This window comes from Terrapene carolina, unplaced genomic scaffold (assembly GCF_002925995.2).
Source record: "Terrapene carolina triunguis isolate 2854851 unplaced genomic scaffold, T_m_triunguis-2.0 Scaffold406, whole genome shotgun sequence".
Taxonomy (NCBI): domain Eukaryota; kingdom Metazoa; phylum Chordata; order Testudines; family Emydidae; genus Terrapene; species Terrapene triunguis.
This window is the reverse complement of record NW_020664757.1, coordinates 1,505,688-1,531,846: the sequence shown is the minus strand read 5'-3', so window position 1 is coordinate 1,531,846 and position 26,159 is coordinate 1,505,688. Positions and strand designations below refer to the sequence as shown.

Genomic DNA, 26,159 nt, shown 5'->3' with positions numbered 1-26,159 from the left:
GTGCCAAAGCTGCTGCGTGGCCTTTGGCGGGGAACCCATCTCTCCTTATTTCCACAGAGAACCCAAGTCCAAACCCTATTAATTTGGACTGTGAGCAGGGGTTGTTGCTTTCCCCTCATAATGTGTGCTATATGAACAGCTCATTTGAGTGACTGGGCATAAATTAATGGCGGCTCTTGACTTTCTTGACAGGTGAGGCACAAACGACAAAATCATTATTTCCACCTGTAGCGATGCGACGACTCACCGGTGGCGCCTCTTGCTGGTTATCCTGGGAATTAGCTCCCTTTCCAGCTCCAGAGCGCCCTCTGCAGGCCGGTGTCCTGCCTTTTGCTGGTCCCGAGTCCCTCCTGGACCCCAGTGCCCCTTTCAGGCCGGGGTGCTGCCCCCTGGCAGTACCCCCACAAATCTGGGTCTCCCTTCCCCAGGGAACCCCCACCCTCTATCCTCACCTCGCTTCAGTCTATGGCCACTGCCAGTCCTCAACTAGCCCCCGTTCCCTGGGGCAGACTGCAGTGTAAGTGCCACTCATCACCGGCAAGGGGTTTTTTGGACCTGCTGCCTCTGCAACCCCAGTACCTTCTTTGGCCTTTAACAAGGCCTGCAGCCTGGGGGGTTTCTAGGCCGGAGCTCCCCAGCTCCTTGGGCCTTCCCCCAGCCCTGCTCCAGTTTAGGTACCCTGCTCAGCACGCAGCAGCCATGCCCATCCCTCGTAACAACTAGAGAGAGAGAGACTGTCTGTGGCTTCTGGCCCCGCCCCTCTTATAAGGGCCAGCTGGGCCCTCATTAAACTAGCTTTGGCCTGATTGGGGCATGGCCCCCAGCTGAGGCTGCTTTCACCAATCAGCCCCGCTTTTCCTTCCCTGCCACAGCCCTCTCCCTGGGCTGTTTTAAGCCTTTTAAGGCAGGAGCGGGTGACCACCCCGCTACACCACCTCTGCCTAATGTAATAGCTATTGAAAGCTTACCTTATTTATAGTGAAGAAGCAACAGGTGGACCCAGGGGCTGGAGCCCGTGCTACGTAGGCTGGAGCAGGGGGTGGAGCATGAAGCAGGCCTGGGACACAGCATCGGCTACTTGTGCATATGCATGAGCCCCACCAAAAGGGGGAGGGAGCTGGGGAGGTGCAGGGCACAGGCCCCATCCCTACCTACTCCCTACAAACCCTCAGCAGCCCAGCCTTAACTGTATCACCTCACCAAGCTGTGGTTACCACAGCAATGCCTTCATAAAGTGACTCCTGGGCATGGTAAGTTGCTACGGTAACAAGGCAGCTTCTTGAGGCACAATTAGCTATACCAAGACTTGAGCCTCATGCAGCACTTTCTTCAAACTTTCTGGTGTTGCATTTCACTACTGGAGAGAGTGAGTCGTGACATTTAAATCAAATCACAATTTGTTCTTAAAACTGCATATGTTTATCAATTACATAAAAAAGAATATGGAAAATGTATTTTGTAGCTTTTGGGAATTCTTGTTTAGGCTGAGCCTCACCTGTATGGGCTGACGAACTGGCCCTAGTATAAACTCGAGAGCCACCAATGAGCTGCCTCTCCAGTATGTAATTGCACACATTCATGCTTAAGCTCTATGAATGTCATTTTAAATTCCACCTTGGACAGTACAGACTCTTTATATCCATTTTCACTAGTTATGTTGCTGCTTGTATGAAAGATGGTAACATTTTAAATATATATTTAACACTAACCAAATTTTAATATCTGTTTTATATGCAATCGCAGATATATTCATTTATTCATATATTCTCTCCCACTTGCTTACCATAGGCAGGTCTTTGAGGATCTGTATTCCATCTCCTGGACCCATGTGTGCTATGTGGTTAAAATTAGTTGGATTAGAAATTAATTTATTTCTCATTTCTGGATCTCGTAGCATCTCCCTGTAAGAGAAAATACTTAGTTTAGATATTTTATACATGACAAAGATGGATATTAAAAAGATCAAATAAATATAGTTTCATTATTTGTTACTTTAAAATAGAAATTGGTAAATTAAATATTTGGCCATGTTAAACAGAAGGATAACCCCTGCTGATCTATCCCAGCCCCCAGCCTGGGGAAAAGGGAAAGGGGGCAGGAAGAAAGGAATGTTGTTTTGCAGGCTAACAGCCCACACCCATGAGAATCAAAATAGTTACTGAGATTCAGAGACTGCACAACCAGTGTGAGCTGAGACAGTACTCAAGAAAAGATGCAGAAGCGGGCTCATTGGTGACTTGGTGCTGCAAAGATGGAGGCAGAGATGAAGGACAGAAGATAAAAGAAGAATTAGAAGAATACTGCACTACCTTTCACATTCTATGGTCAGAATTACTTTAAGAGCTCTCCAAAAATGGCACAGATGCATTCATTTCAGAATTCAAAATAATTTTTTAAATACAAGATAGAACCCCAAGCAACTTGGAAAAGATAAAGACAAGAACTATGCTTTTTAGCACCACCGCACAACTGTTGTTCCTTTTCTTAGAGCCGAATAGGAAGCAAAGTGGAAAGTCAACCATGTTTTCCAGTGGAAAAGTTGGTAGCGAACAAAAACATTTATTTCTTCAGATGTGTTTTAACTCAGTTGCTGGCAATCTTTTGTGGGCAAAAGGAACTCAGGTGGCTGAAGTGGTCAGTAACATGAAAGTTAGGTTTGATGTGAACTCTAAAGATACTTCTGGACTATTTTGATTGACAGTCCTTTAAAGACATATATACTTCATATACATGTCTTGAAGCACCACCCTCCAGGTGACTTCTCTGTGATTTAGAGCATGCTTATGACAGTTCCATAAGACTCATCAGTTAAGTAATACATTCTAAAAAACAGATGCCTTGGTATACTGTTGAGGATGAGATGGTATTGCCCTAAACAATAAAAAGCAGAACCAGAGTCTGAAAGTAATTAATCCATATGCATAGTTAGCAATGTAATCTCCTTTTGTAAAATGTTTATTATAGATCTTTATATATACAGTATATGCACACACACACATATATATGTATATACAGTATGTGGGGGCATGCATTCCAAATTACAGTAACTGTTTCACACAAATATTTTATTAAAAAAGGAATCAAAGTACTGAAATATTCAGTGCATATTCATATCCAGACTAGTATTAATACAAATTATACATCAAGGATAAACACAATGGTGAAAAGACAAATGTCTGAAAACAACTCTCTCTAACAAATGAAATACTACACTGACATCAGACAGACATTCCTTCAGGGCCTACAGGCATGTACAGAAGACAAGTACAGGTTGAATACCGACCTCCTCTGCTGCATTCTCTCCTCCTCTGGTACTCTGAATGAATAACGACGTTTATTGTTGATGTTTCGAACCATTTGCTTCCGGCTGTTATCTGATGTCTCAGGAACTACCAGTTCATCTCCCTCTAGAAACAACATCAAAAATATCCAAGAGATTGCTTACTTGGTAATTTAATAAACCATTTAGAACAAATAATTTTATTTAGCTTTTGTACCTAAATCATCTGACAGCTGCCCTGTAAGAGAGCATAAAAAGCTGGAGGGTGTGTTCAGAAGCCCAAATAGGAAAACAGGAAGGTCATGAATAAATTAAAAAATCCTCAATGGTGGATCAAAATATATTGGCTCTCGGGACACTCGGTCAACTCTAGAGTCACACTGGAGGATTCACCCCAGAAGTCACATCCTCTCAGGAAAAAACAGAATGCAAGTTATGTCTGAGCAACCAGAAATACTATGAACAGAACAACAAAGCTTTTAAAAACGTAGTTTAATCAGTAATGGCCTGATTCTGCAACATTTACAACTGAACAGTCCCACTGCAGTCTCAATGCTAAATATAACTTCACTTTTCCCCCACAAACAGAATACACAGCATGTTTAACCCATGCATGTATATACGCTGAATATTTTCTAATATTGATGAGGTTGCAATTAAATTTGTGCATTCTAGTGCGAGGGAGATCAACGTGTCATGAGTAGTGTGTTTCCTTAACAGTTGGAGGCAGAAGGAAGTTCCTTGTGAAAATATGGAGTCTGTCATTGCCAGTAGAAATGTGCTGTGTGGACAACACGGTACAGTACAGAAAGGAGTGTCCCATGGCTTCATATTTCCTTGCTTTAAGAGTTTGGGGGCAATACAAACTGAAATCCTTTAAAAAGTAGTTTTTGTTTATGGAATAACACTAAACAAGTCAAACAGATTTATTTGGGCATAAGCTTTCGTGGGTAAAAACCTCACGGTTTTTACCCACGAAAGCTTATGCCCAAATAAATCTGTTAGTCTTTAAGGTGCGACCAGACTCCTTGTTGTTTTTGTAGATACAGACTAACACGGCTACCCCCTGATACTAAACAAGTCAGTTTCACATCACCTTGTCCTTCCTTCAGGTTCCCCATTTCTTGGTTGTTTCATGTACCGGTCTTTCCTCATATGCTAATTTTTAAGGTCTTTAGGACAGGAACTGCCTTTATTACACATGTACCCTGTCTAGCACAGTGGGCCTTGATCGGGGCTTCTAGGTGCAACAGCAATGCAAATATTGATCAATAATTAAAATAACAACTGGGTAGAAATAGAAAGAAATTGCCTATTACCATAATCATTGGGGAAAAGTCTCCTATTCAGACTACCCAAAATATTTCTTTGTTTCAAACCCTCTTATACTGAATACCCTAAATGTATGGAGAAAATCTATTGTATTACTCAATTTCAATGCCTCTCTCACCTCATTTCTTGGCAAGTTCAGATAACTCCCATTTCCTACCAAGGATAAATAAAACTTCTTTGGATTTATGGGGTATGTCATATGATAACAAGCTCTTCTCAATTTCACAGTAGAGCTGCAAATACGCTCCATTCTCAAAATACCTTTCTATCAATTCTTTCAAATAAGGCACTGTATTTATATGACAAAGAAAAGTCAATGTCCTTGAAAATCTACAAAATATAGAATTTATTTTCTCCACACCAACAAAATCCACAAGGTTTCATCATACAACTTTATAGCAAAGAAGGCTAGAACAGCTCAAAAACATTCAGAAGGCCAGAGAAAGGACCTCAGGCCTCACACACTAACTTTCTTTAGCAGACCTTGCTTAAAATCGCTAGAACATCATACTTCTGCCAAACATCTGGAAACTCAATGCAAGCTGCTTCTTCATTCATATCTTACTCCAAAGACACTATTTCTTATGAAACACTCCAATTCTGATATCTTTTGTCACAACTGTGGGAAAGGGGGAGATCTCCCCACCCCATGTACTGGTCATGCCTAGTCATCTCCAAGTAGAGATTCATAGGTTCATAGATTTTCAGGTCAGAAGGGACCATCATGATTATCTAGTCTGACCTCCTGCGCATTGCAGGCCACAGAACCTTGCCCACCCACTCCTGTAATAGACCCATAACCTGTGGCTGAGTTACTGAAGTCCTCAAAGCAAAGACTTCAAGTTACAGAGAATCCATCATTTACACTAGTTTAAACCTGCAAGTGACCCGTGACCCATACTGCAGAGGAAGACAAAAACCTCCCAGAGTCTCTGCCAATCTGACCTGGGAGAAAATTCCTTCCTGACCCCAAATATGGTGATCAGGTGGACCATGAGCATGTGGGTAAAACCCACCAGCCAGACACCTGGGAAACCCTTCCCATCTAGTGTCCCATCACTGACCATTAGAGATATTTGTTGCTAGCAGTGGCAGATTGGCTACATGCCATTGTGGGCAGTCCCATCATACCATCCCCTCCATAAACGTATCAAGCTCAGTCTTGAAGCCAGTTAGGTTTCCCCCCCCCCCCCCCCCCCCCCTGGAAGGCCGGTCCAAAAACTTACTCCTCTGATTGTGGAAACCTTCATCTAATATCAAGCCCAAACTTGTTGATGGCCAGTTTATACCATTTGTTCTTGTGTCCACATTGGCGCTTACCTTAAATAACCCCTCTCCCTCCCTGGTATTTATCTCTCTGATGTATTTATAGAGAACAATTATATCTCCACTCAGCCTTCTTTTCGTTAGGCTAAACAAGCCAAGTTCTTTGAGTCTCCTCTCATAAGGCAGGTTTTCCATTCCTTGGACGATCCTAGTAGCCCTTCTCTGCACCTGACCAGTTTGAATTATTCTTTCTTAAACGTGGGAGACCAGAATTGCCCACAGTATTCCAGATGAGGTCTTACCAGTGCCTTGTATAATGGTACTAACTCTTCCCTATCTCTACTGGAAACACTTTGCCTGATGCATCCCCAGTCTGCATTAGCCTTTTTCACAGCTGTATCACACTGGTGGCTCATAATCATCCTGTGATGAACAAATACACCCAGGTCTTTCTCCTCCTCTGTCACTTTCTTCTGATAATTCCTAGTTTATAGTAAAAATTCTTGTTGTTAGTCCCTCAGTTAGTCTCCTTACACTTTGCACTATTAATTTCATCCCATTTCTATTACTCCAGTATTCAAGGTCATCTAGATCTCTTGTACGATATTCTGGTCCTCCTCAGCATTGGCAGTACCGCCCAACTTTGTGTCATCTGCAAATTTTATTAGCACACTCTCACTTTTTGTGCCAACGTCAGTAATAAAAATGTTAAATAAGATTGGTCCCAAAACCGATCCCTGAGGAACTCCATCAGTAAGCTCCCTCCAACCTGACAGTTCACCTTTCAATATGACCCACTGTAGTCTCCCTTTTAACCAGCTCCTTTATCCACATTTCAATTCTCATATTAATCCCCATCTTCTCCAATTTAACTCTTAATTTCCCAAGTGGAACTGTATCAGATGCTTTACTGAAATCGACGTAGATTAGATCTACTGCATTTCCTTTGTCTAAAAAATCAGTTATGTCAAAGAAAGAGATCAGGTTTTTCTGGCACAATCTATCTTTTGTAAAACCATGTTGTACTTTATCCCAGTTACCATTTACCTCTATGTCCTTAACTACTTTCTCTTTCAAAATTTGTTCCAAGACTTTGCATACAATTGAGGTCAAGCTAACAGGCCTGTAGTTTCCTGCATCACTTTTTCCCCTTTCTTAAACATAGGTACTATATTAGCAATTCTCCAGTCATAGGGTATGACCCCTGAGTTTACAGAGTTATTAAATATCCTTGGTCTTGGGCTTGCAATTTTATGTGCCAGTTCCCTTAATATTCTTGGATAGAAATTATCCAGCCCCTCCCACCCCCCGATTTAGTCCCATTAAGATGTTTAGTTTGACTTCCACCTCGGATGTGCTAATTTCTACTTCCATATTCTTGTTCCCATTAGCCACCCTGCCACTACCCATAAGCTCTTCATTACCCTTATTAAAAATCAAGGCAAAGTATTTGTTTAGGTGTTGGGCCATACCTAGATTATCTTTAATCTGCACCCCATCCTCAGTACTTAGCAGTTCCACTTCTTTCCTTGTTTTCTTTTTATATATATTGCTATAGAACCTTTTACTGTTGGTTTTAATTTCCTTTGCAAGGTCCAACTCTATTTGGCTTTTGGCAGCTCTCACTTTATCCCTATACTTTCTGACCTCCAAGAGGTAGCTTTCCTTGCTGATCCCTCCCATCCTCCATTCCTGGTAGGCTTTCTGCTTTCTCTTAATAACCTGTTTGAGATGCTTGCTCATCCAGCTTGGTCTGCAATCCTTCCCTATGAATTTTTCCCCTTGCTTGGAATGCAGGCTTCAGATAGCTTCTGCAACTTTGACTTAAAGTAACTCCAAGCCTCCTCCACCTTAAGATCCTTGAGTTCTTCAGTCCAGTCCATTTACATTAATTTTGTAAGGTTTGCCCTTTGAAATTAAGGACCCTCGTTGCAGGTCTATTTTTTGTTTATCCTTCCATTTAAACAGAATATGATCACTAAAACCAAGGTTGTTTCCTACAATCAACTCTTTGGGATTAGATCTTTAGCAATGTTAACCCAATAACAGGAACCTCACTTTCAAACAAAGCTAAAACTGCTTTTTTGGTTTTGAATGTATGGAGCCTACAGACACGTACTATGCATGAATTCATCCAACACCACTGCGCACTGCCATACTAGGTTTTGCATGTAACTTTGCATATAACTCCTTCTTTCCTGAAGATTAATGGCTGGTTTTATAAAGCCTGGTCTATACTAGTAATGAAAAAAATTACAAAACTTAAAGGAGATAAACTTGCAGAATACATGCTGCTTGGCAGCCTTTTTTGGAATACGCTGAGGTGTGTAGAGGAGCAAAAAACCTGTTTTGCTCACTTCTCTATGGGGTAGTTTAGCTCCTTATCTAATTCCCAACCCTCATTTAGATCTGCAGATTCTCTGTACATACTCTCACGTATTGTTCCTCTCTACCACTTCTATCCCACTTAGAGTAATTTGCTTGCCAATAACTGGATCTCAATAGATACTTAACTCTCTCTCTAGATAATTATATTACTGTTAGTTTAAACTTTTAGAGGCCACTGGTGGCTTTTTGGGTGTACAGTTATAAACTTACATACCATTGCAATCATTCTGTTTATTCCGCCTCTTGTGCATTTATATTTTTATACTCACAACAGTAAAATTATTTACTTAAACTAGTTACTCTCTTTTCTCTCCATGGATCCATTTGATATATTTAACTGTAAAATCTGATTATGATGCTATTGTAACTATTGTTACTATTAATGTAGCATTTGTCACATTCTATTAATGTTCCAATAAGAAGAAAATTAGAAAAAATCCTCACACACCAACAGTAAAAGTACTTTAAAGTAAAAATAACAACAAAAAATGTGTCTGAAACTTATATTTTAGCTGATCATTTTTACTGAAGAAAGAAACACAAAAACATCTCATAGCAACGTGCTATAAAGAAGCATAAGACATTGTCAATATTTCAAAGCCAACTCTTTGGCACACAAATGCAGATGGCCTTTGTCAGTATGTTATGAAGAATGGTTCTGCACTGCTTTCTGACACTAATAGGTTCTGAGTCGCAGGGTACTGTTTTTGGGGTGGAGGTTGGATATGTGTAAAAATGATTTTAAGCCAGAATTAGAGAGAACCTTGTGGAAGCCTAAATTTTCCCTATTGTATTTTTAGAAATCATTTTTTGGAGGGAATGGATTTTGGATTTTAACAGTTTTTTAGTTGCTCTAATCCTCTTACTTTATCACCAATAAATTAAAGACCATAGCTAGGATCGTGGCATTGTGATCTAAACACACCAATATAGAAGAACCAAATTTTGAGGTAAAAACGTAATCATGGATTTTCCAAATATTTAAGGTGATAAACCTGGTCTTTTGGTGGGCTCTAACCTCTATTTTCTAATCTCTTTAAAGTTAAGTTAAAAAAAAATCATACTCTTCATTGCAAGTTTGAAAAGAGAAAAGGTTCAACCTAACTAAAGTAGGCTTTTATACCTCTCCAAATCATTGTGGTGTCTCAGTGCCTGGTTTGCTTCCAAGTCAATAAATACAGATGGGTTTGAAATATAATAATCCACAACTCAAATATCCAGGTCACACTTGCAAGGTGCTATTTCAAAAGAAGCAATAGCAGTAGTAAAATCTGCTCTCTCTTACTTACCTGCCATCTTATTTTTGAAATATATTAATCTAATTGTCTCCAGTCCTAAAAGGTTTAGTGATCCTTCTGTATTCAATGGTCGTACCTGAAACAATTGAAAACAAATATCTTAATAATAAATCATATTTATATAGTGCCTCTCATCTTGAAAGATCCCATAGAGCATTACAAACTGTATAAAACAAGCATTACTGAGATACAGCCATCTCAGAGGTGGACTGTGGGGAGCCAACTGGTGCAGAGTATATGGCACAACAGTAGCATAAAAGAAATGTTGGCCAATGGTGCATGGGAAATCTCTGCTCTTGTGAGGAATGACAATGCATCTTTAATGATCACCCAATACAGAAACAATCCTGGTTTTTAAGGCTTTATCTAAGTAACTTGCCCACAGTAAATTGCATAAAACAATTTATTTAACCAAATGATGGAGGACTAAAGTCCCAGGATTCAAACATATGGTTCTGCAATGAGTCTAGTTTTTTTCAGACCTTAAGCATAGAGAGCACTAAGACACACCTCTGTCAGGGCATTAGCATCATGTCTTGATGATGCTTTTGCAACTTGATGATATTGTGTGGCAGTGTCACGACACAGATTTTTGCAGTTTCACATTTCAAAAGATGAAAACCATTTCTCACTATATTTAGACTGTATATTCTATTCAAAAATAAAATCTTTATCAAATCACCATCTTTGAGTCTCCCACATGCAGCAGCTCCCATCTTGCTGAAAAGTGGCTTCATTTGTTACACTACCATTCTGTGTTTGCCAGTAATCAAAGATTATAAATTTCACCTTGATAAGCAGGAATGAAATGTTTTGGCTGCTTAAAACTGGAGTAACACACTGGTCAATCAAGCCCAATGTGTGACAAACAGTTTTCAACTCTTGAACATTTGAATGCAGAAAAATATAGTGTTTAGTAATGAAATGACAGTTTTCTCCCAGCAAAAATATTTTCTTTGCTGTGTTATGTTGTATTTTTGCAACAAAAATATGTCCTCCTTATCACTGATGTAGGACCAGTGCTCCAAAAAGCATTTTAGCTCTAGTAGTATTTGTGCTGGTCCCACCAAAGTGTTTCTAACCATAGCTGATTATAACATCCTGAAATTCCAAGCGGGGCAAGACTTGTTCAGATCTTTTCGATCTGTAACATCTATCAGGTTATGGCAATAACACAGAAATAATCAGTTTCTATGACATTAATATTCTATAATAAAACCAACAAATGCAAAAGACTTTCCTGGGTATTGATTCACCACTCATTTATCTGCAATGATGAAATTGTAGCCAAAGCAGACAGCAGGTTAAGGTGCACATTAATCTTTCTATTAGCAGCTCCTTTCAGTTCAAGTATATTCTTTAATGATGTCCCATATCCCAGCTGCTATCAACTTTTTATACACATTTGTTAGGAGTATCATAGCCTGGCCAAACTGCTTTGCTGCCCAAGGCTAGTTACCTTTTTGAGTGGAATAGTCTGAATCCATTCCATGGAGTTCACATCAAAGATATCGACCGCATTTTCACTGTATACTGAGAGGTATGGTGCATTGTAACCTGAGAGGGAAGGATTGAATACACTGTCATATGCATTTAGCCAACACAGGATTCATAGCATAGAATTTCTTAAGGATAGTTTAACTGCATTCAATGAAATATACTCCAAGTATTACTGATACTTCTGAGAACACTGGGCTAGCTTCCAATTCTGGAAAAGCAGAAGCCTTCTCTATTGTTAAGGATGCAACTGACTTTCATCACAAAACTGTATTTTAGCTGCCCTATAACATGTGCTTAGAAAGTCTGATTGACCTCAAAACTGCCGTAAGATTTACTTTGAAGGCAAAGGAGAATGATTAATTTTCTTAAGACTCTGCAGAAACAAACTATTTTGAGTTATAAATCATTAAATATTATTTTGATTTGAAAAATTAATTTTTGTTTAATGTTTCTCTCTCTCTTTTTATGGAACTCTTAATTATTCATTTCCTTGCTTTTAAGAGCATAGGTTTTGTAAATGAAATGATGTGGTAGACAAGTACACAGTGACCGTTACTGGATTTTGAAACCAGGCTGTTCATTTCTGGAACTCTATACTGAGCAGCAATTAGAACCAGGAACTGAGAAGACAGTTGTCACATTTCCCCTGGTTTTGATTTTCATTTCCTATTTTCTAGATTTTAATGATTTCTAGAATTTAGTGCTGGTGAAATGTGCAAGATTGACAGCTCTAGAGAGTTAAGTCCTCCATTCATCCACAGATCAGATACAGCATAGAAGAAATAGTGCACTGCCTCTCTAGTGTGTCTCAACTTAGGCCTGGTCTACACTAGTCTGTTATTTCGGAATTAGCCAAGTTAATTCGAAAAAAAAAAAAGATTCCGTCCACATGACCAAACGGGCTTTTTCGATTTAAAGGGCTCTTTAATCCGATTTCTGTACTCCACCTCGGCAAGTGGAGTAACGCTTAAATCGAGATCGCAATCCCAGGTTAAAGGTATTGTGGACACAATTTGACGTTCTTGGCCTCCAGGAGCTATCCCAGAATGCTCCCTTGTGACCGCTCTGGACAACACACTCAACTCCGATGCACTAGCCAGGTGGGCAGGAAAAGCCTCGGGAACTTTTGAATTTCATTTCCTGTTTGGTCACCATCAGCACAGGTGACCGTCAGCACAGTGCACCATCACAGGTGACCATGCAGAGTCCACCATCACAAGAGATCATGCAGTCCCGGATTCGCAGACGAGCTCCAGCATGGTCCGAACTGGAGGTACTGGATCTCATCGCATGTTGGGGAGACGAGTCTGTTATGGCAGAGCTACGTTCCAAAAAAAGGAATGCAAATACGTACGCTAAAGTCTTCAGGGCCATGACGGAAAGAGGCTACTCCAGGGACACAGAGCAGTGTCGTACAAAAATCAAGGCGCTCAGGCAAGCATACCAAAAAGCCAGGGAGGCAAACGGGCGCTCTGGGTCACAGCCCCATACATTCTGCTTCTACCGTGAGCTCCATGCAATTATGGGGGGGGTGACGCCACCACTACCCCACCACTGTCCGTGGACACCTGCAAGGGGGGAGTTGCACGGAGCGAGGAGGAAGAGTCATTGGAGGATGAAGAGGACAGTGCATAGGCGGCAAGTGGGGAATCTGTTTTCCCCCCTAGCCAGGAATTATGCTTAACGCTGAAGCCAATAGCCTCCCCCCACTCCCAATGCGGGCTCCCAGACCATGATCCTGGAGAAGGTACTTCTGGTGAGTAAGAGCCTGATCGGAGCCACGCGGTGGGGGGCGGTGGGGAAACCCAGCCACGCGTATAGTTTAAAGGGCTCATCCCTGCTCAGAGCCTCATCGGAGCCACGCGGTGGATGCGGGGGGGGAGGTTGGGTGTTGTGTGAAGTGATCATCCCAGAGAGCCTGCAGGCTCTCCTTTATGGCAAACCCACCAGGCATTGTTTGCTGTGGGAAAGGGGTCCCAGCAGTTTGAAAACATTGAAATGAATGTAGAAGAAGCAGAACCCCGCGTGCCCCTAGGCTGCCTGCAAGCTGAATTCTGTTGCCCGGCTGTGTGTGATGGCTTACTCATACCAAAGTGTCCCCTTTGTTCTCCGAAATGTATATTTTAAAATACTACAGTCCCTTTTTCTCCTCCCACAGGTGCAAATGTTTCAACGGGGCCCCTATCTACTCCATCCCAGAGGCTGGTCCAGATTAGAAGGTGGAAAAAACGAACTCGGGAAGACATGTTCGCTGAGCTCATGCAGTCCTCCCGTACTGATAAGGCCCAGCTGAATGCGTGGAGGCAAACAATTGCGGAGTCCCGTAAAGCATTACAGGAACACGAAGAGAGGAGGGACGCGCGCGATGAGAGCAGGTAGGACGCTATGATCAAGCTCATGGGGGAGCAAACTGACATGCTCCGCTGTATGGTGGATCTAATGCGGGAAAGGCAGCAAGACCACAGACTGCCGCTGCAGCCCCTGTATAACCGCCCTCCCTCCTCCCCAAGTTCCATAGCCTCCTCACCCAGACGCCTAAGAACACGAGGGGGGACGATACAGGGACCCACACACTCAACCCCAGAGGATCGCCCAAGCAGCAGAAAGCTGGCATATGTGAACTTTTGATTTGGTTTCTCGACTTGTCCTTCCCTCCTCCTCCACCCCACTAACCCAACCCCCCCCCTCCAGTCTGCCTTCTGATTTCTCTCAATGTGTTGTGCAACAAATAATAAAGAACAGTTTTTAAACAATTTAGACTTTATTTCCTTTCATATATATATAGGGGGCGGGTAACTTCAAGAGAAACAAACACAACTGTCACACCCTGGCCAGTCATGAAACTGGCTTTCAAAGCTTCTCTGATGCGCAGCGCGCCCTGCTGTGCTCTTCTAATCGCTCCGTTGTCTGGCTGTGCGAAATTGGCTGCCAGGCGAGTTGCCTCAACCTCCCACCCTGCCATAAACGTCTCCACAGATATTGTGGAGCACACAACAAGCAGCAATTACAATTGGAATATTGGTTGTGCTGAGATCTAACCGAGTCAGTAAACTGCACCAGCGCACTTTCAAACGACCAAGAGCACATTCTACCACCATCTGCACTTGCTCAGCCTATAGTTGAACTGCTCCTTACTACTGTCCAGGGTGCCTGTGTACGGCTTCATGAGCCATGGCATTAAGGAGTAGGCTGGGTCCCCAAGGATAACTATAGGTATTTCAACTTCCCCAACAGTAATTTTCTGGTCTGGGAAGTAAGTCCCTTCCTGCAGCAGTTCAAACAGAGCAGAGTTCCTGAAGATGCGAGCGTCATGCACCTTTCCTGGCCATCCCACGTTGATGTAGGTGAAACGTCCCTTGTGATCCACCAGTGCTTGAGGACCATGGAAAAGTACCCCTTGCGGTTTATGTACTGGCCGCCCTGGTGTGCTGGGGCCAAGATAGGGATATGCGTTCCGTCTAGCGCCCTGCCACAGTTAGGGAACCCAGCACATTAAAGCCATCCACAATGGTCTGCACAGTTCCCAGAGTCACTATCCTTGATAGCTGCTGGTCAATGATTGCGTTGGCTACTTGCAGCACTGCAGCCCCCACAGTAGATTTGCCCACTCCAAACTGATTCCCGACTGACTGGTAGCTGTCGGGCGTTGCAAGCTTCCACAGTGCTATGCCACTCGCTTCTCAACTGTGAGGGCTGCTCTCATTTGGTGTCTCTGCGCTTCAGGGCAGGGGACAGCAAGTCACAAAGTTCCATGAAAGTGGCCCTACGCATACGAAAGTTTCGCAGCCACTGGGAATCATCCCAGACCTGCAATACTATGCGGTCCCACCAGTCTGTGCTTGTTTCCTGGGCCCAGAATCGGCGTTCCACGACATGAACCTGGCCCAATGCCACCATGATCTCCCAATCGCCACATGCCGTGCTTCTAGGAACGTCTGTGTCCATGTCCTCATCAGTATAGTAATTGCGTTATCGTCGCTTCCTCGCCCCGTTTTGCAGGTACTACACATACTGCTGGTTAATGCGTGAGGTATTTACAATGGTAAAAACTGCAGTGGAGATCTGAGCGGGCTCCATGCTTGCCACACTATGGCGCCTGCACGGGTAATCCTGGTAAAAGGGCGCGAAACGAGCTGTTCGGTTCAAGATGGCCGATAAAAGGCAGTTGTCTTCTGTAGCTTTCATGGAGTCAGGAAGCTCGTTAGAGCTGCAAGAGCGGGAGAGCAGAGTTTGTGGCGGAAGCTGTGTGGCTCTGTTCACGATGGCCGAAAAATGGTGGGGAATTGTTGCCTTCTGTAGCTTCCACGGGAGCCCATGAGCGACAACCTGGAAAAAGCGGCAGAAGCTGTGCGGCTCAGTTCAAGGTAGCCGAAAAAAGGCGGGAAATGGTTAGATGAAAGAGTAGAGAGAAAGATGAGAGGACATGCGAGGTGGATTCACAGTACCAGGAGACAGGCGGTGGACCACGCTGCACCGTCTGCTGGTAGTATGGCGTCTGCCGTAGCTTTCACGGAGGAAGGAGCGAGTGACGGCACACACCCAGAAACCCGTGAGAATGTTTTTGCCCCATCATGCACTGGGAGCTTAACCCACAATTCCAGTGGGCAGCAGAGACTGTGGGAATTGTGGGATAGCTTCCCACAGTGCACCGCTCCGACATTCGATGCTAGCCTCGGTACTGTGGACGCACTCCGCTGAATTCACAAGCTTTAGTGGGGACACACAACACCGAATGTATAAAATCGCTTCCGAAAATTCGAATAAAATAAGTTTGAATTAATTTCGTACTGTTGACGTACCCTTAGTTTTGCTGGGACTAAATCTAATGGTGATCCATATCAACAAGATTTGGCCTTTCTGCTGAATTTACTATTGAAGGTTTCAATTTGTGATGATTGTGATAGTGGTTTCTGAGACTGGATGTACATTCATTAGGAATTGGAATTAGAACATCAACTTGCTTCACATAGGCAACCAAAAAGTCTTAAAAATAGTAATGACCAGGTTGGGTAGTCTTTGAACTAGTGGTCTATTAGTGAAAATCTCAATCCTTTGCATAGGCAGTGCACATTTCTCCTTGTTTTGACACATTCATTTTTAAGGCCACCATCCTTTTGAATGAGAAATAGCTGACAAGTTTCCCTTTGGATCCTATCAATGCTTCTCCTTCAACAGCCAAAAAGGGCTACACTCATGCAATGTGAAACCCTCCTTCTTTCTCGGAGGCTGAGTATGCTGCTTTCACAGCAAAGAAAGAATTTCAATTATATATATATATATAAAAACCCAACAAAATCCAATTGGAAATATAATACCAGGCTTATTAACTGGAAAATGTTAGGACGTCTGTATATTTTAAACTAATTTTAAAATGAATTCAGACAGTCTTTTAAAAGGCATACGAAAAGTATGATAGGGTTTTATTTTGTTTTTTTTACTCTTGTAGACTGAAAGTCATGTCCTTGAAAAATGTCCAATAAATATTTAAGAGAGAACTTATTGGAATATGAAATCTTGGCATGTTTTGATAAGGAAGATGATTTTTTCTTAAACTCATGGCATGTATGGTCAATACCACCTGTTTGCCAGAATTCTTTTCTTTTCTTTTTTTTTTTGGAGGGAGAAGGGGAAGAGAAGAGGAGTTGGGTGGGGAGAAAGAGGAGAAAATGGAGATGATGGAGGAAAGGAGTGAAAAGCAGCAACAATATTAGAGACAGGTATAAACCAAACAACCAGAACTGAATGGCCCTGACAGCTCCAGATGTTGACCAAAATGTTCACTTTTGGAGGCCTAAATTTAGGCTCCTAAATAAAAGTGACATTTTTTAGAAGTGTTGAATGCACGAAAAGCCCATGAACCTCAGAAGGAGTAGACAGCTCTCAAATACTCTGAATATTAGGCTACTTATTTAGATGATTTTAGGTATTCAAGTTTGAAAATCCTGAGTCTCTATTGTTCTCTCATTAACAGCAGCATAAGTCAGTTATACAAGTGTAAAACTAGGCCCTCTGAATAGATTTTGAGACTCAGGCACAATTTTAGGTAATACATTCATAAAGTGTCCCCCTGCGAGTGCACCTGGGACACTGCGCATGCAGTTCAAATACAAACGGTAGTAACTGATAATTGTATACACACACAAACATGACATTAATACACAGAGACACTTACAGCAAGAGGATGGTGTTGCAGGCCACATCAATTCCTGTTGTCTAGATCTTCGGCCCTGACAGTCAACATAAACCCCAACGCTGCTAAAACACAGCAGATATTCTTTATTTGAGATTTCGACTGCGCAGATGGCATCAGTTGGCTGCTGTGCAATAAATGATAGGGTGTGGTCATCTGGGTGGAGCAAACTGTATGGGTTCCCTTCTCCATGCATGGGATATTTTAGGAATCCTGACTGGTAACCCACACAGAGCCGCTCACTGAAGACCGACATCCACTGGACATTTCCCAGGACTTGGATCTCCTTCATCTTTTTGTGACGCGTCTTGCTCTGATTCAGTTCATAACACAGGACCTGTCTTTTCATAGCCACACATAGGCAAGTAAGGGCTCCATGGCGTACCTGTCCAGAAACTATGGTCTGGCAGCCTTTTGTCTCCGCCAGCTTATAAAACTCCGTCTCTCTTCCATCCAGGGCTGCCATAGGGAAAAGCCGTACATGACGGTTTCGTCCTGAGATCACTGCAATGAGCTGTTCATTAGGGATGAGCTCAATCTGATGAACTTTCTTATTGTCACCAACACGAATAATCTCTACAAAACAAAAACCTGAAGTAAACCTATCTTAAAATGCATTCTGGTTAAAAAAATTATTTCAAAAGTGGTTAATTTAAAGGGGAATAGCAAAGAAAACCCTTTACTGCTTCTTTCTTAGGACATATAAACACTGTCTCAAAATTACAACACAAATAAGACCATTTTTCCACTTGTTTTTATATTAGAAATACTAGGTCCTGATTTTCCCCTTCCTCTGCTTGAGGACCTGAGTAGTGATCTCAGTCAAATATGCTGCTCTTCCTCTCAACAGCTATGTGAGGGAGAAGTGGATTTTTCTTGCAAATCGATGAAAGCAAATTCCATGTGAAAACCGTTAATTTAAAGAGTGCCTATAGTCAGAAAAGTGACTACGTAAAAAATATTTACTCAACAAGCAGATCTGCACCATTGTGGTGGGTTTACTTACTTTACAGAATTTACAAATTTTTATTTCTGTTATATCTGCAAAGACCATTCTGCTTAATGCAACAAAATCTTGCAAATAGAGCAAAAAAGCTACATTTCAATAGCAGAATCTTTATTACCGGCAATGATGCCAGAGGCAGAAACAACACAGAACAGCTTGGTTATCAGCTCCCATGTGGAAGCTACACAGTTGGCAGTTATTAAAATCAACTTTGGAACTGTAAACTTAGAAAACTGGAACTAGAAGATATTGAAAGAGAACAAAGTTTAGAGTCATTTTTCTGACTATTCAAACTGAACATTAGTATAATTAGTACAATTCATTATATCTTACCATCTTTGGTGACATGCACAACAAACAACCCTTCTTCATTGCCCAGAGCTATTCTTTCATGATCTACGATAGTAAAAAAAAAAAAAAAACAAATAAAAAAAGATGAGGCATTTCTCTTTGGTCACTTATAGAAAATCATAACATTCTAGGACTAGAAGGGACCCCAAGAAATCATCTCGTCCAGTCCCCTGCACTGGGGCAGAACTAAGTATTATCTAGTATTAGCTGACAGGTGTTGGTCTAACCTGTTTTTAAAAACCTCCAGTGTTGGAGATTCCACAACCTCCCTAGGTAATTTGTTCCAGTGCTTAACCACCCTTATAGTTAGGAAGTTTTTCCTGATATCTAACCTAAATCTCCCTTGCTGCAATTTAAGCCCATTGCTTCTTGTCCTATCCTATGGATAAGGAAAACACCTCCCTCTTTATAACAACCGTTTACGTATTTGAAGACTGTGATCATGTTCCCCCTCAGTCTGCTTTTCTCCAGACTAAACAAATTATTTTTTCAACTTTTCCTTGTAGGTCATGTTTTCTAGACCTTTAATATTTTTTGTTGTTCTCCTCTTAGACTTTCTCTAATTTGTCCACATCTTTCCCAAAGGGTGGTGTCCAGAACTGGACACAGTACTCCAGCTGGGGCCTTATCAATGCTGAGTAGAGCGGAAGAATTACTTCTTGTGTCTTGCTAACAACACTTCTGCTATTACAGCCTGCTAATACTTTTTTTTGCAACAGTTTTACATTGTTACATTGTTTTCTCATATTTAATTTGCAGTTCTCCTTCCTAGGCAGTCATTTTCCATTTTGTATTTGTGCAACTGATTATTCCTTCTTAGGTGTAGTACTTTGCATTTGGCCTTATTAATTGCATCCTATTTATTTCATACCATTTCTCTAGTTTGTCAAGATAATTTTGAATTCTAATCCTGTCTTCCAAAACCAAAACAATTATATGAAGATAAAAAGGGAGGCTACCAATGCATTTTATTTCTTTCATAGTAAAGCTGAAAGAAATATGACAGCCTTTTTCTATTTCTCATGCTAGTAGATATGTCACTATGTAACATTATACATAACTGCTCAGAGCACTTAAGCACAGTACTGACTTTGTAGTAAACAAATAAAACGTCAAATTTCCATAATCAAACTACAGATGCTGTGCATTAGCATGTAATAGATCCAGACTGAGTCTCTGTCCTAGATTCTTACTTACAGAGGACAGGAGTGCTAATGGAAGCTGTATCTTCAGTCCTGAGATGATAAAGTGGTGAAGGAAGTTCTGTATTACTTACTCTGTAGTGCTACTTTTGGCTAGTTAAGGAGCTGTGTTCACAGAATACAATGTAAATCGTGCCCACTCCTTAGCCACAAGGATGTTAGTTATGAAATAGGGTGGGGGGAATGCTCTTAAGGAAATTCCCAGAAACACTGAACATCCTACCACACTTCCCCATAGCACCATCCATATTGCCATATGGCATAAAATGCTCAACAAAATGTTATTCAGTAGCCAATAGAGAGGGTTATTTACCTCATTGTTTGGGTAATTCTTCTATCTAAACTATATTTCACGCTGATGTTTAACCCAAGATTACTTTTGTGCTGAATTGCATACATTAGGGTCCAGAGTCTGAGCAGGCCCCCTGAAGGGCCAAATCCTAATGTTCTAACCCACTTTTCCTTAGTCCGCTTTACTCTGGAAAATTCCCATTTGTTTCATTTCGCTGGAAATTTGCCTGAGTAAAAACTGAGTAAGGGAGTCTCACGATTTAGCTTCAATTGCACGGATGGGATTTACAAGCACCACTATTTTGAATGTGAAAAAAATTATTTGCACATGTGGCTTTTGCTCATGCAAATACTTATTTTGCATGTGCAAAACCAAGTTAATAAATGTTGAGGGGCACAATTAATAATAAACACAATAAATGGGAATTAATTATTTGGACCTAGAATCTAAAATTTTATTGACATTTCTGTTTAAGTAAAGTGTATGAACATCTATCTTGGAATAGCAGAAGTCATAGACAGAAGCTTTATTTTTCTTAAATTTTCAGAGGGTGGGAGAAAACAAAGGCACTGAATTTATCTGTCTTTTGCTTATAGTGAGCCAATCTCTCTCTATATAGATTGTTATAGGTAGGATCTGAACTCAGCCCTCCAGGGAAGAATGCAACCTTAACACAGCACCTTAAACCCTTTGGCTCCCCTAATTTACAAATCAGCTTGCTCTACATTTTAAAAAAAGATCTAGATGCAAATTTATGGCTCATCATAATTTCCTTTGTCGCACTGCCTAGGAAGAAAGGAGAGTGCAGAAAATGTTAATATCGTAACTGTGTCCAGTAACACCTAAGAAGTGTTTATGGCAGATTATCAACTTCATACCTATGATTGCTGCTGACTGGGTTGTTTTGATGAGAGGGAGGGTGCTGTCATAAGCCTCTTTGGGAACATAGACTGATCGGTCTTTGAGCTTATTCTTCTTCAAAATCCTATGCAATTCATTCAGCACTCCTACCCACTTGCTCTTTTCATTCTCACTGTCTGCTAGAATCAGGATCGAACACTTATTACTGGATGCGGAGAGCTGGGAAGCTGTAACCTGAAAAAGTTTTAAATGGATATGCTTAAGAAAGAAAGGAAAAGAGGCTTCAGCATTAGTTATTGAAACACAAGTCCATGGCTATCAATATCCTTTTCATTAGATGCTGACTTGAGCTGTATTCAATCAACTGAAGAACTGGGTTTCTGCATCAGAAATCCATGCAAAAATAATCTAGTGAAGGTGATTGAACCAAGTGGATTTGTTGTTAGTGATATAATTCAGAGATTTCCACTTTAAATTATTTAGGGTGTGTATGTCTTAAGGCAGTTTTATAAATGAAAAACATGCTTACCAAGCATTTCTGAAAGACTATTCTGTACTTGGTACACACATACAATTCTTGTTAACATTAATGTAATGGGAACTATGCATGAGCAACCCAGACCAGTGAAACTTTTCAAATAGCTGGACCACTTGATTACATGTAAAAGTGAAAAACCATCTCTGACTTGAAACCGCACTCAGTATCAAACTCAACCTTTTTAAGAATTTAACTTATTTAATGCCAGTGGCTGTTAATCCAGCAGTCTAATTCTAAATTATATTCAAATATTCACTATTATTTGGGTTTTTTCCCCCTGCTTTGACGTGCTTTCTATAACTGTTTTCCTTTAGAACAAATCTTAGTGTCACTCACTAGACTGAATGAGAGAAAGTTCTGGAAGATCTTTTCTAAAAAGTATTTTATGATTCACTCTACCTAAATTACTAAAAAGTCAAGCGTGAGAATATCACTCAGCTCATAGAAGTATGGAGTTGCTAGTTTATTTCAAGAGATTGTGACTTGAAGAGACATTGGGGAAGACAAAAGTGTGAGAGGAGAGATCTCAGATAAGCAAAGTATCTTGTATTTCTTTTTTATTTATTTCTGACTGGGGTAGGGTCAGCTGAAGACTTGCATTTGACATGCTCAGTTTTAATTGGGGTGTTTGTAATGGGTTTAGAGTAGCAGTTGTTGATGTTACTTTGTGAATTGCTGGAGAATAAAGTAGGAAAAGCCCTAAGCAAAAGTCTCCACAGAGAAGCATACTTTTATTTTGTGTTTTTCTCCCCCAAGGAAGTGGGTTTGTTCAGGAGACAATGCCTGTGTGTAGTCTTCTGTGATTCCTTGTGAATAACTGAATCTAACTGGGCTACAGTTTATTTTTTTACCCTAATCTAGCTCATTTTATTTATTTTTTTCTTCTATTTCCTGGTAACACTTTCTTTTTTGTATTGAATAAGAGCACAAATAAGAGTACTGAATAAAAGAATCTGAACAGCCTCAAAGAGAAATATACTTATTTCATTCCTCTAAATTCCTAGTAACTGCGAAGTTTAATCCACATGATACTCACGTAGTCATGAGAGCGTGAATGGCAAATGTGGGAAGGACCCTCTAACTTGTTATCTATCTTTACTGTGTTTTTCATGTTCTTTTTCAGTTGCTATGTACATGCTTTCTAAGAAGGACTCTCTGAAATTAGGCCAGGAACCATGACATAACAAGGGGGATACTGAACACGTGGTATTGAAAACTGAACAATAAAAAGGTACGGTTTTATTACTAGGAAGCAAGAAAAAAAAAAGGAAGGAGAGGAAAAATGCAATGCTTCTGTTAAATATAGTCTCAAAATATGGTCTGTTAAATATATTCTCAAGTGAGGGAGAAATTGGATTTTGACAAAGTCAGCCCCATGACAAAGGGTACGGAAGTAAAGCCTTATGGGACCATGGAGCACAGCACAAACCACAATGAAGGACAGAGAATGGGGCACAGAAAAAGGGCAGACAGTAATGCTGGGTTTCAGTACTTAGAAATGGAGACTGTACAGTGTTCAGTCATGACCCTGAATCTTGCACGGTTTGTTGCCTTCTGCATCCCACTGTAGGTGACATCACATCCCAGGTGGACCAGCCGCTGGTAGAAATTGAAGAGCAGCTAGTAGTCTTGGTCCATGTTGGAACCAATGACACAGGTGGAAGCAGATTGGAGCTCCTGAAATTCAGGTTTGAGGATTTAAGTAATAGGATGAAGTAACAGAATGTAAGAGAAATATTCTCTGAAATACTACCAGTGGCATGATCAAGGCCAAGTCATTCAGTGGCAGATTAGGAATCCAAACCTGTTGCTGACACTTTAGCTCTGTGAGACACTGGGGATTTTAAAATAATAAATAGAACTACACAATGGAATGGGCTACACTGGACAAAATACTGGTTGGTCCAATAAAAGATCTTACCTCACCCACCTAATCTCTTTAATATCCTGGAACTAACACAGCTACAACACTGCAAACAATGTACTGGTTGATAGGGATGTGAGTTTGGGTGAGAGTTTTAATTTGTAAAGAGATGGCTAGAGACAGAGACTAGCACAGAAAAGAGGAAGCAATTTAAATAAAACAGGAAGGATTATTAGGTAATGAAAAATATTAAAGTGAAGAAGAAGTGGGCTAAATATCCAGTCAGTCTGACGATGGCCACACTAGCAAAGGGTCAAGTTCTGCAGTCTTTTACCAACAAAAATTCTCACTAAAGTCAACAGGAGTTTTGCTCAGTGAAGGAATGCAGAATTTGGCTCAAAGTTTTAACTGCCTGTATACAATACAAATTAAAACATTATATAAAATAGAAAGAGTAAAGGAATATGCACATAGATGAGAATTCAGGACCAGGACCATGATTAAAATGGACTGAATATTAGGAGAGGCTAAATACAGAATCATAGATAGAGGGCCAACCCCCACTCAGACCATTAACTCATTTAGTCTAATCCCATGCATTTTACAGGACCACTCACTACAGTATTTCCACTAGCACTAAGGAATCTAAACCGTTTAGAATTCAAAGACTGAGTAGAAAACAGCTGGAGAGGAGTCAGGCACTCATCCAATCCTGAAGTGATCTCTGCATAGATGCAGACTTCAACAGGACTCCATATGGGTGTGGGGGTCTTACCACTGGGAGGTCACTGCAGGCTCCGGATCTAAAAAGGAAGATTATAAAGGAAAAAGGGGGCACAATCCTTATGCCCTGAAATTAAAGACAACAAAGGGAGCACACTTTTTAAGGTATGAATCAGACTTGACTTGCTTGATTAGAAGGAGCCACGAAGCTGAGGAGGTAGATGGATTCTAAAAAGTTTGGGAAAAGGCATAAGTAGCAGTAATGGGAGATTGCAGCTCCTGGTCATAGAGTGAAAAGTATACATCTAGCAAAACGTTTCTTGCCATGGCATGGGACTGCTTCCTTCCATGCTATGCAAAAGGGGAAATCAGAAAGGAAGAAATTCATTACTTGGTTTTGAATTAAAGAAAAGACTTAATTTAGTATGTGTACAGTAAATGGGACAGAATGTGAGCATTCAGTAATGATAATGTCATCTGTTAGCACTTGGAGGACCCAAAAGAAATGGAAGCGTAGATGCTGAGTTTCAGCAAGAGATGTACCTTTACATCCAAATCTGGGACGAAATTCTGGGCCCACTGAAGTCAATGGGAATTTTGCCATTGACTTCAATGGGCCCAGGATTTCACTCCTGATCTTCCCTATAGTTCTGGATCCAGTGTTGTAGTTCAGGCTTCTCTTTTGTTCCAGCACAATGAACAAAAGAAGAAGAGAAAAAGCATGGAATTAAATGGAATGGGATAATAAAACAACAATTAGGAAGTTAATAAGAGGGGAATCAGACAGGCATCAAGGATAAAACAATGCATTGTCGAAGTTTGTGGGAACCAGCCAGTAAAAAAAGGGTAAGAATATAAGAAAAAGTCAATGAAGGTAAAATCCTACTTTCAGATCTACAATCCAGATCTCGTGTGTGTATTTTGCACTCAATTCCTATCCATTGACATGAATGGGAGTTTGCAGGGATCAAGCCCATATACTCAACAGAGATATGCACATATACAATAATGTATGCATTACGGTTCAAGGAATAATATGAAATACAGATGTGGGGGAAGATTAAGGTCAGAAAATGTAACTATAGAAGATCGTTGCAGAAGTAAAGAATAACAAAAAGAAAAGACGCTTCAAGAGGATTAACAAAAATAAGAGATCAGTGAAGGGGAGACCATAGATCCTCTAAAAGGTACCAAAAGTAGTTTTACCATGAGAATGAGGTGCAAGTATATTCTTGAATCGTTACTTAGATTGTAAATCTCTTTGGGGCAGGGACCATCTTCTTCTTTTCTTTTACAGTGCTTAGCACTCTCGGGTCCTGGTCTATGTATGGCTCAGGCTCCCAGGCACTACGGCACTACAAATAATGAATAATAATTCTATGCACCACTGCTACCGTGGTGGAGCTGGATCAGTGTTAGCCATAGAGAGAAATGTTCAAAAATGAAGGGCAGTGTGTGTGGCTCAATCCCATTGCACCATGCTAACAAAGCTCCACCTAGACCAATCAGGTTTAAACATACATACTTACTCTAAAGATACAGGGAATATCTTTTCGATTTGCATGGATGACATCAGAGGCCAAGACAGAACTCACTGAGAATTCTTCATCCCTTAGAGAGACAACAAATATCATTTAGAAGGGAGTAAGAGCCTGACATTTCACTTGTGCTTGCACAGTAAAAGTAGAGCTATTATCTTAAGCACACAATAATGTAGCACCCAGACCTAATTTTTAAAATAGCTTGATTTTCCATCCGCCAGTCAGTATCAGCAGAAATAACTTACAAGTGTGTTGTAACCAATTTTTGACTACACAAATGTTCACAGAGATCAATCTACCCAGCTGTTCTGCATTAGGTTTCTACTTAGGTTAAGAAAAGCCAACAAAACCCCCAATTTCCCCCCTTCCCGTAACCCTGGACTGTTGGTGTCAGAACAAACTCTTGGGTATAGAGATATAAGAACACACTGGGTATTTGTACAGCAACGCACACACTGGGTATTTGTACAGCAGGAGAGACAAAACTTCAGCTACAGCCAGGAATCACTATCAGTTGTTATAACCAC

General features: G+C 40.9%; 1 protein-coding gene across 5 annotated transcripts in view; it reads right to left on the bottom strand.

Annotated features, from left to right (window-relative positions):
* Positions 1-26,159, bottom strand: part of CDC42BPA (CDC42 binding protein kinase alpha) — a 329,580-nt gene that overhangs the window by 16,530 nt on the left and 286,891 nt on the right. For all 5 annotated transcript variants that reach the window (XM_026658201.1, XM_026658197.1, XM_029912986.1 and 2 more), the window contains 8 exons: positions 25,621-25,702; positions 20,984-21,200; positions 18,594-18,656; positions 17,237-17,830; positions 11,024-11,121; positions 9,556-9,640; positions 3,284-3,407; positions 1,784-1,901 (listed from right to left, as the gene is read on the bottom strand). In XM_026658201.1, the coding sequence (XP_026513986.1) occupies positions 1,784-1,901; positions 3,284-3,407; positions 9,556-9,640; positions 11,024-11,121; positions 17,237-17,830; positions 18,594-18,656; positions 20,984-21,200; positions 25,621-25,702 (1,381 nt within the window). The remainder of the gene's footprint in view (positions 1-1,783; positions 1,902-3,283; positions 3,408-9,555; positions 9,641-11,023; positions 11,122-17,236; positions 17,831-18,593; positions 18,657-20,983; positions 21,201-25,620; positions 25,703-26,159) is intronic.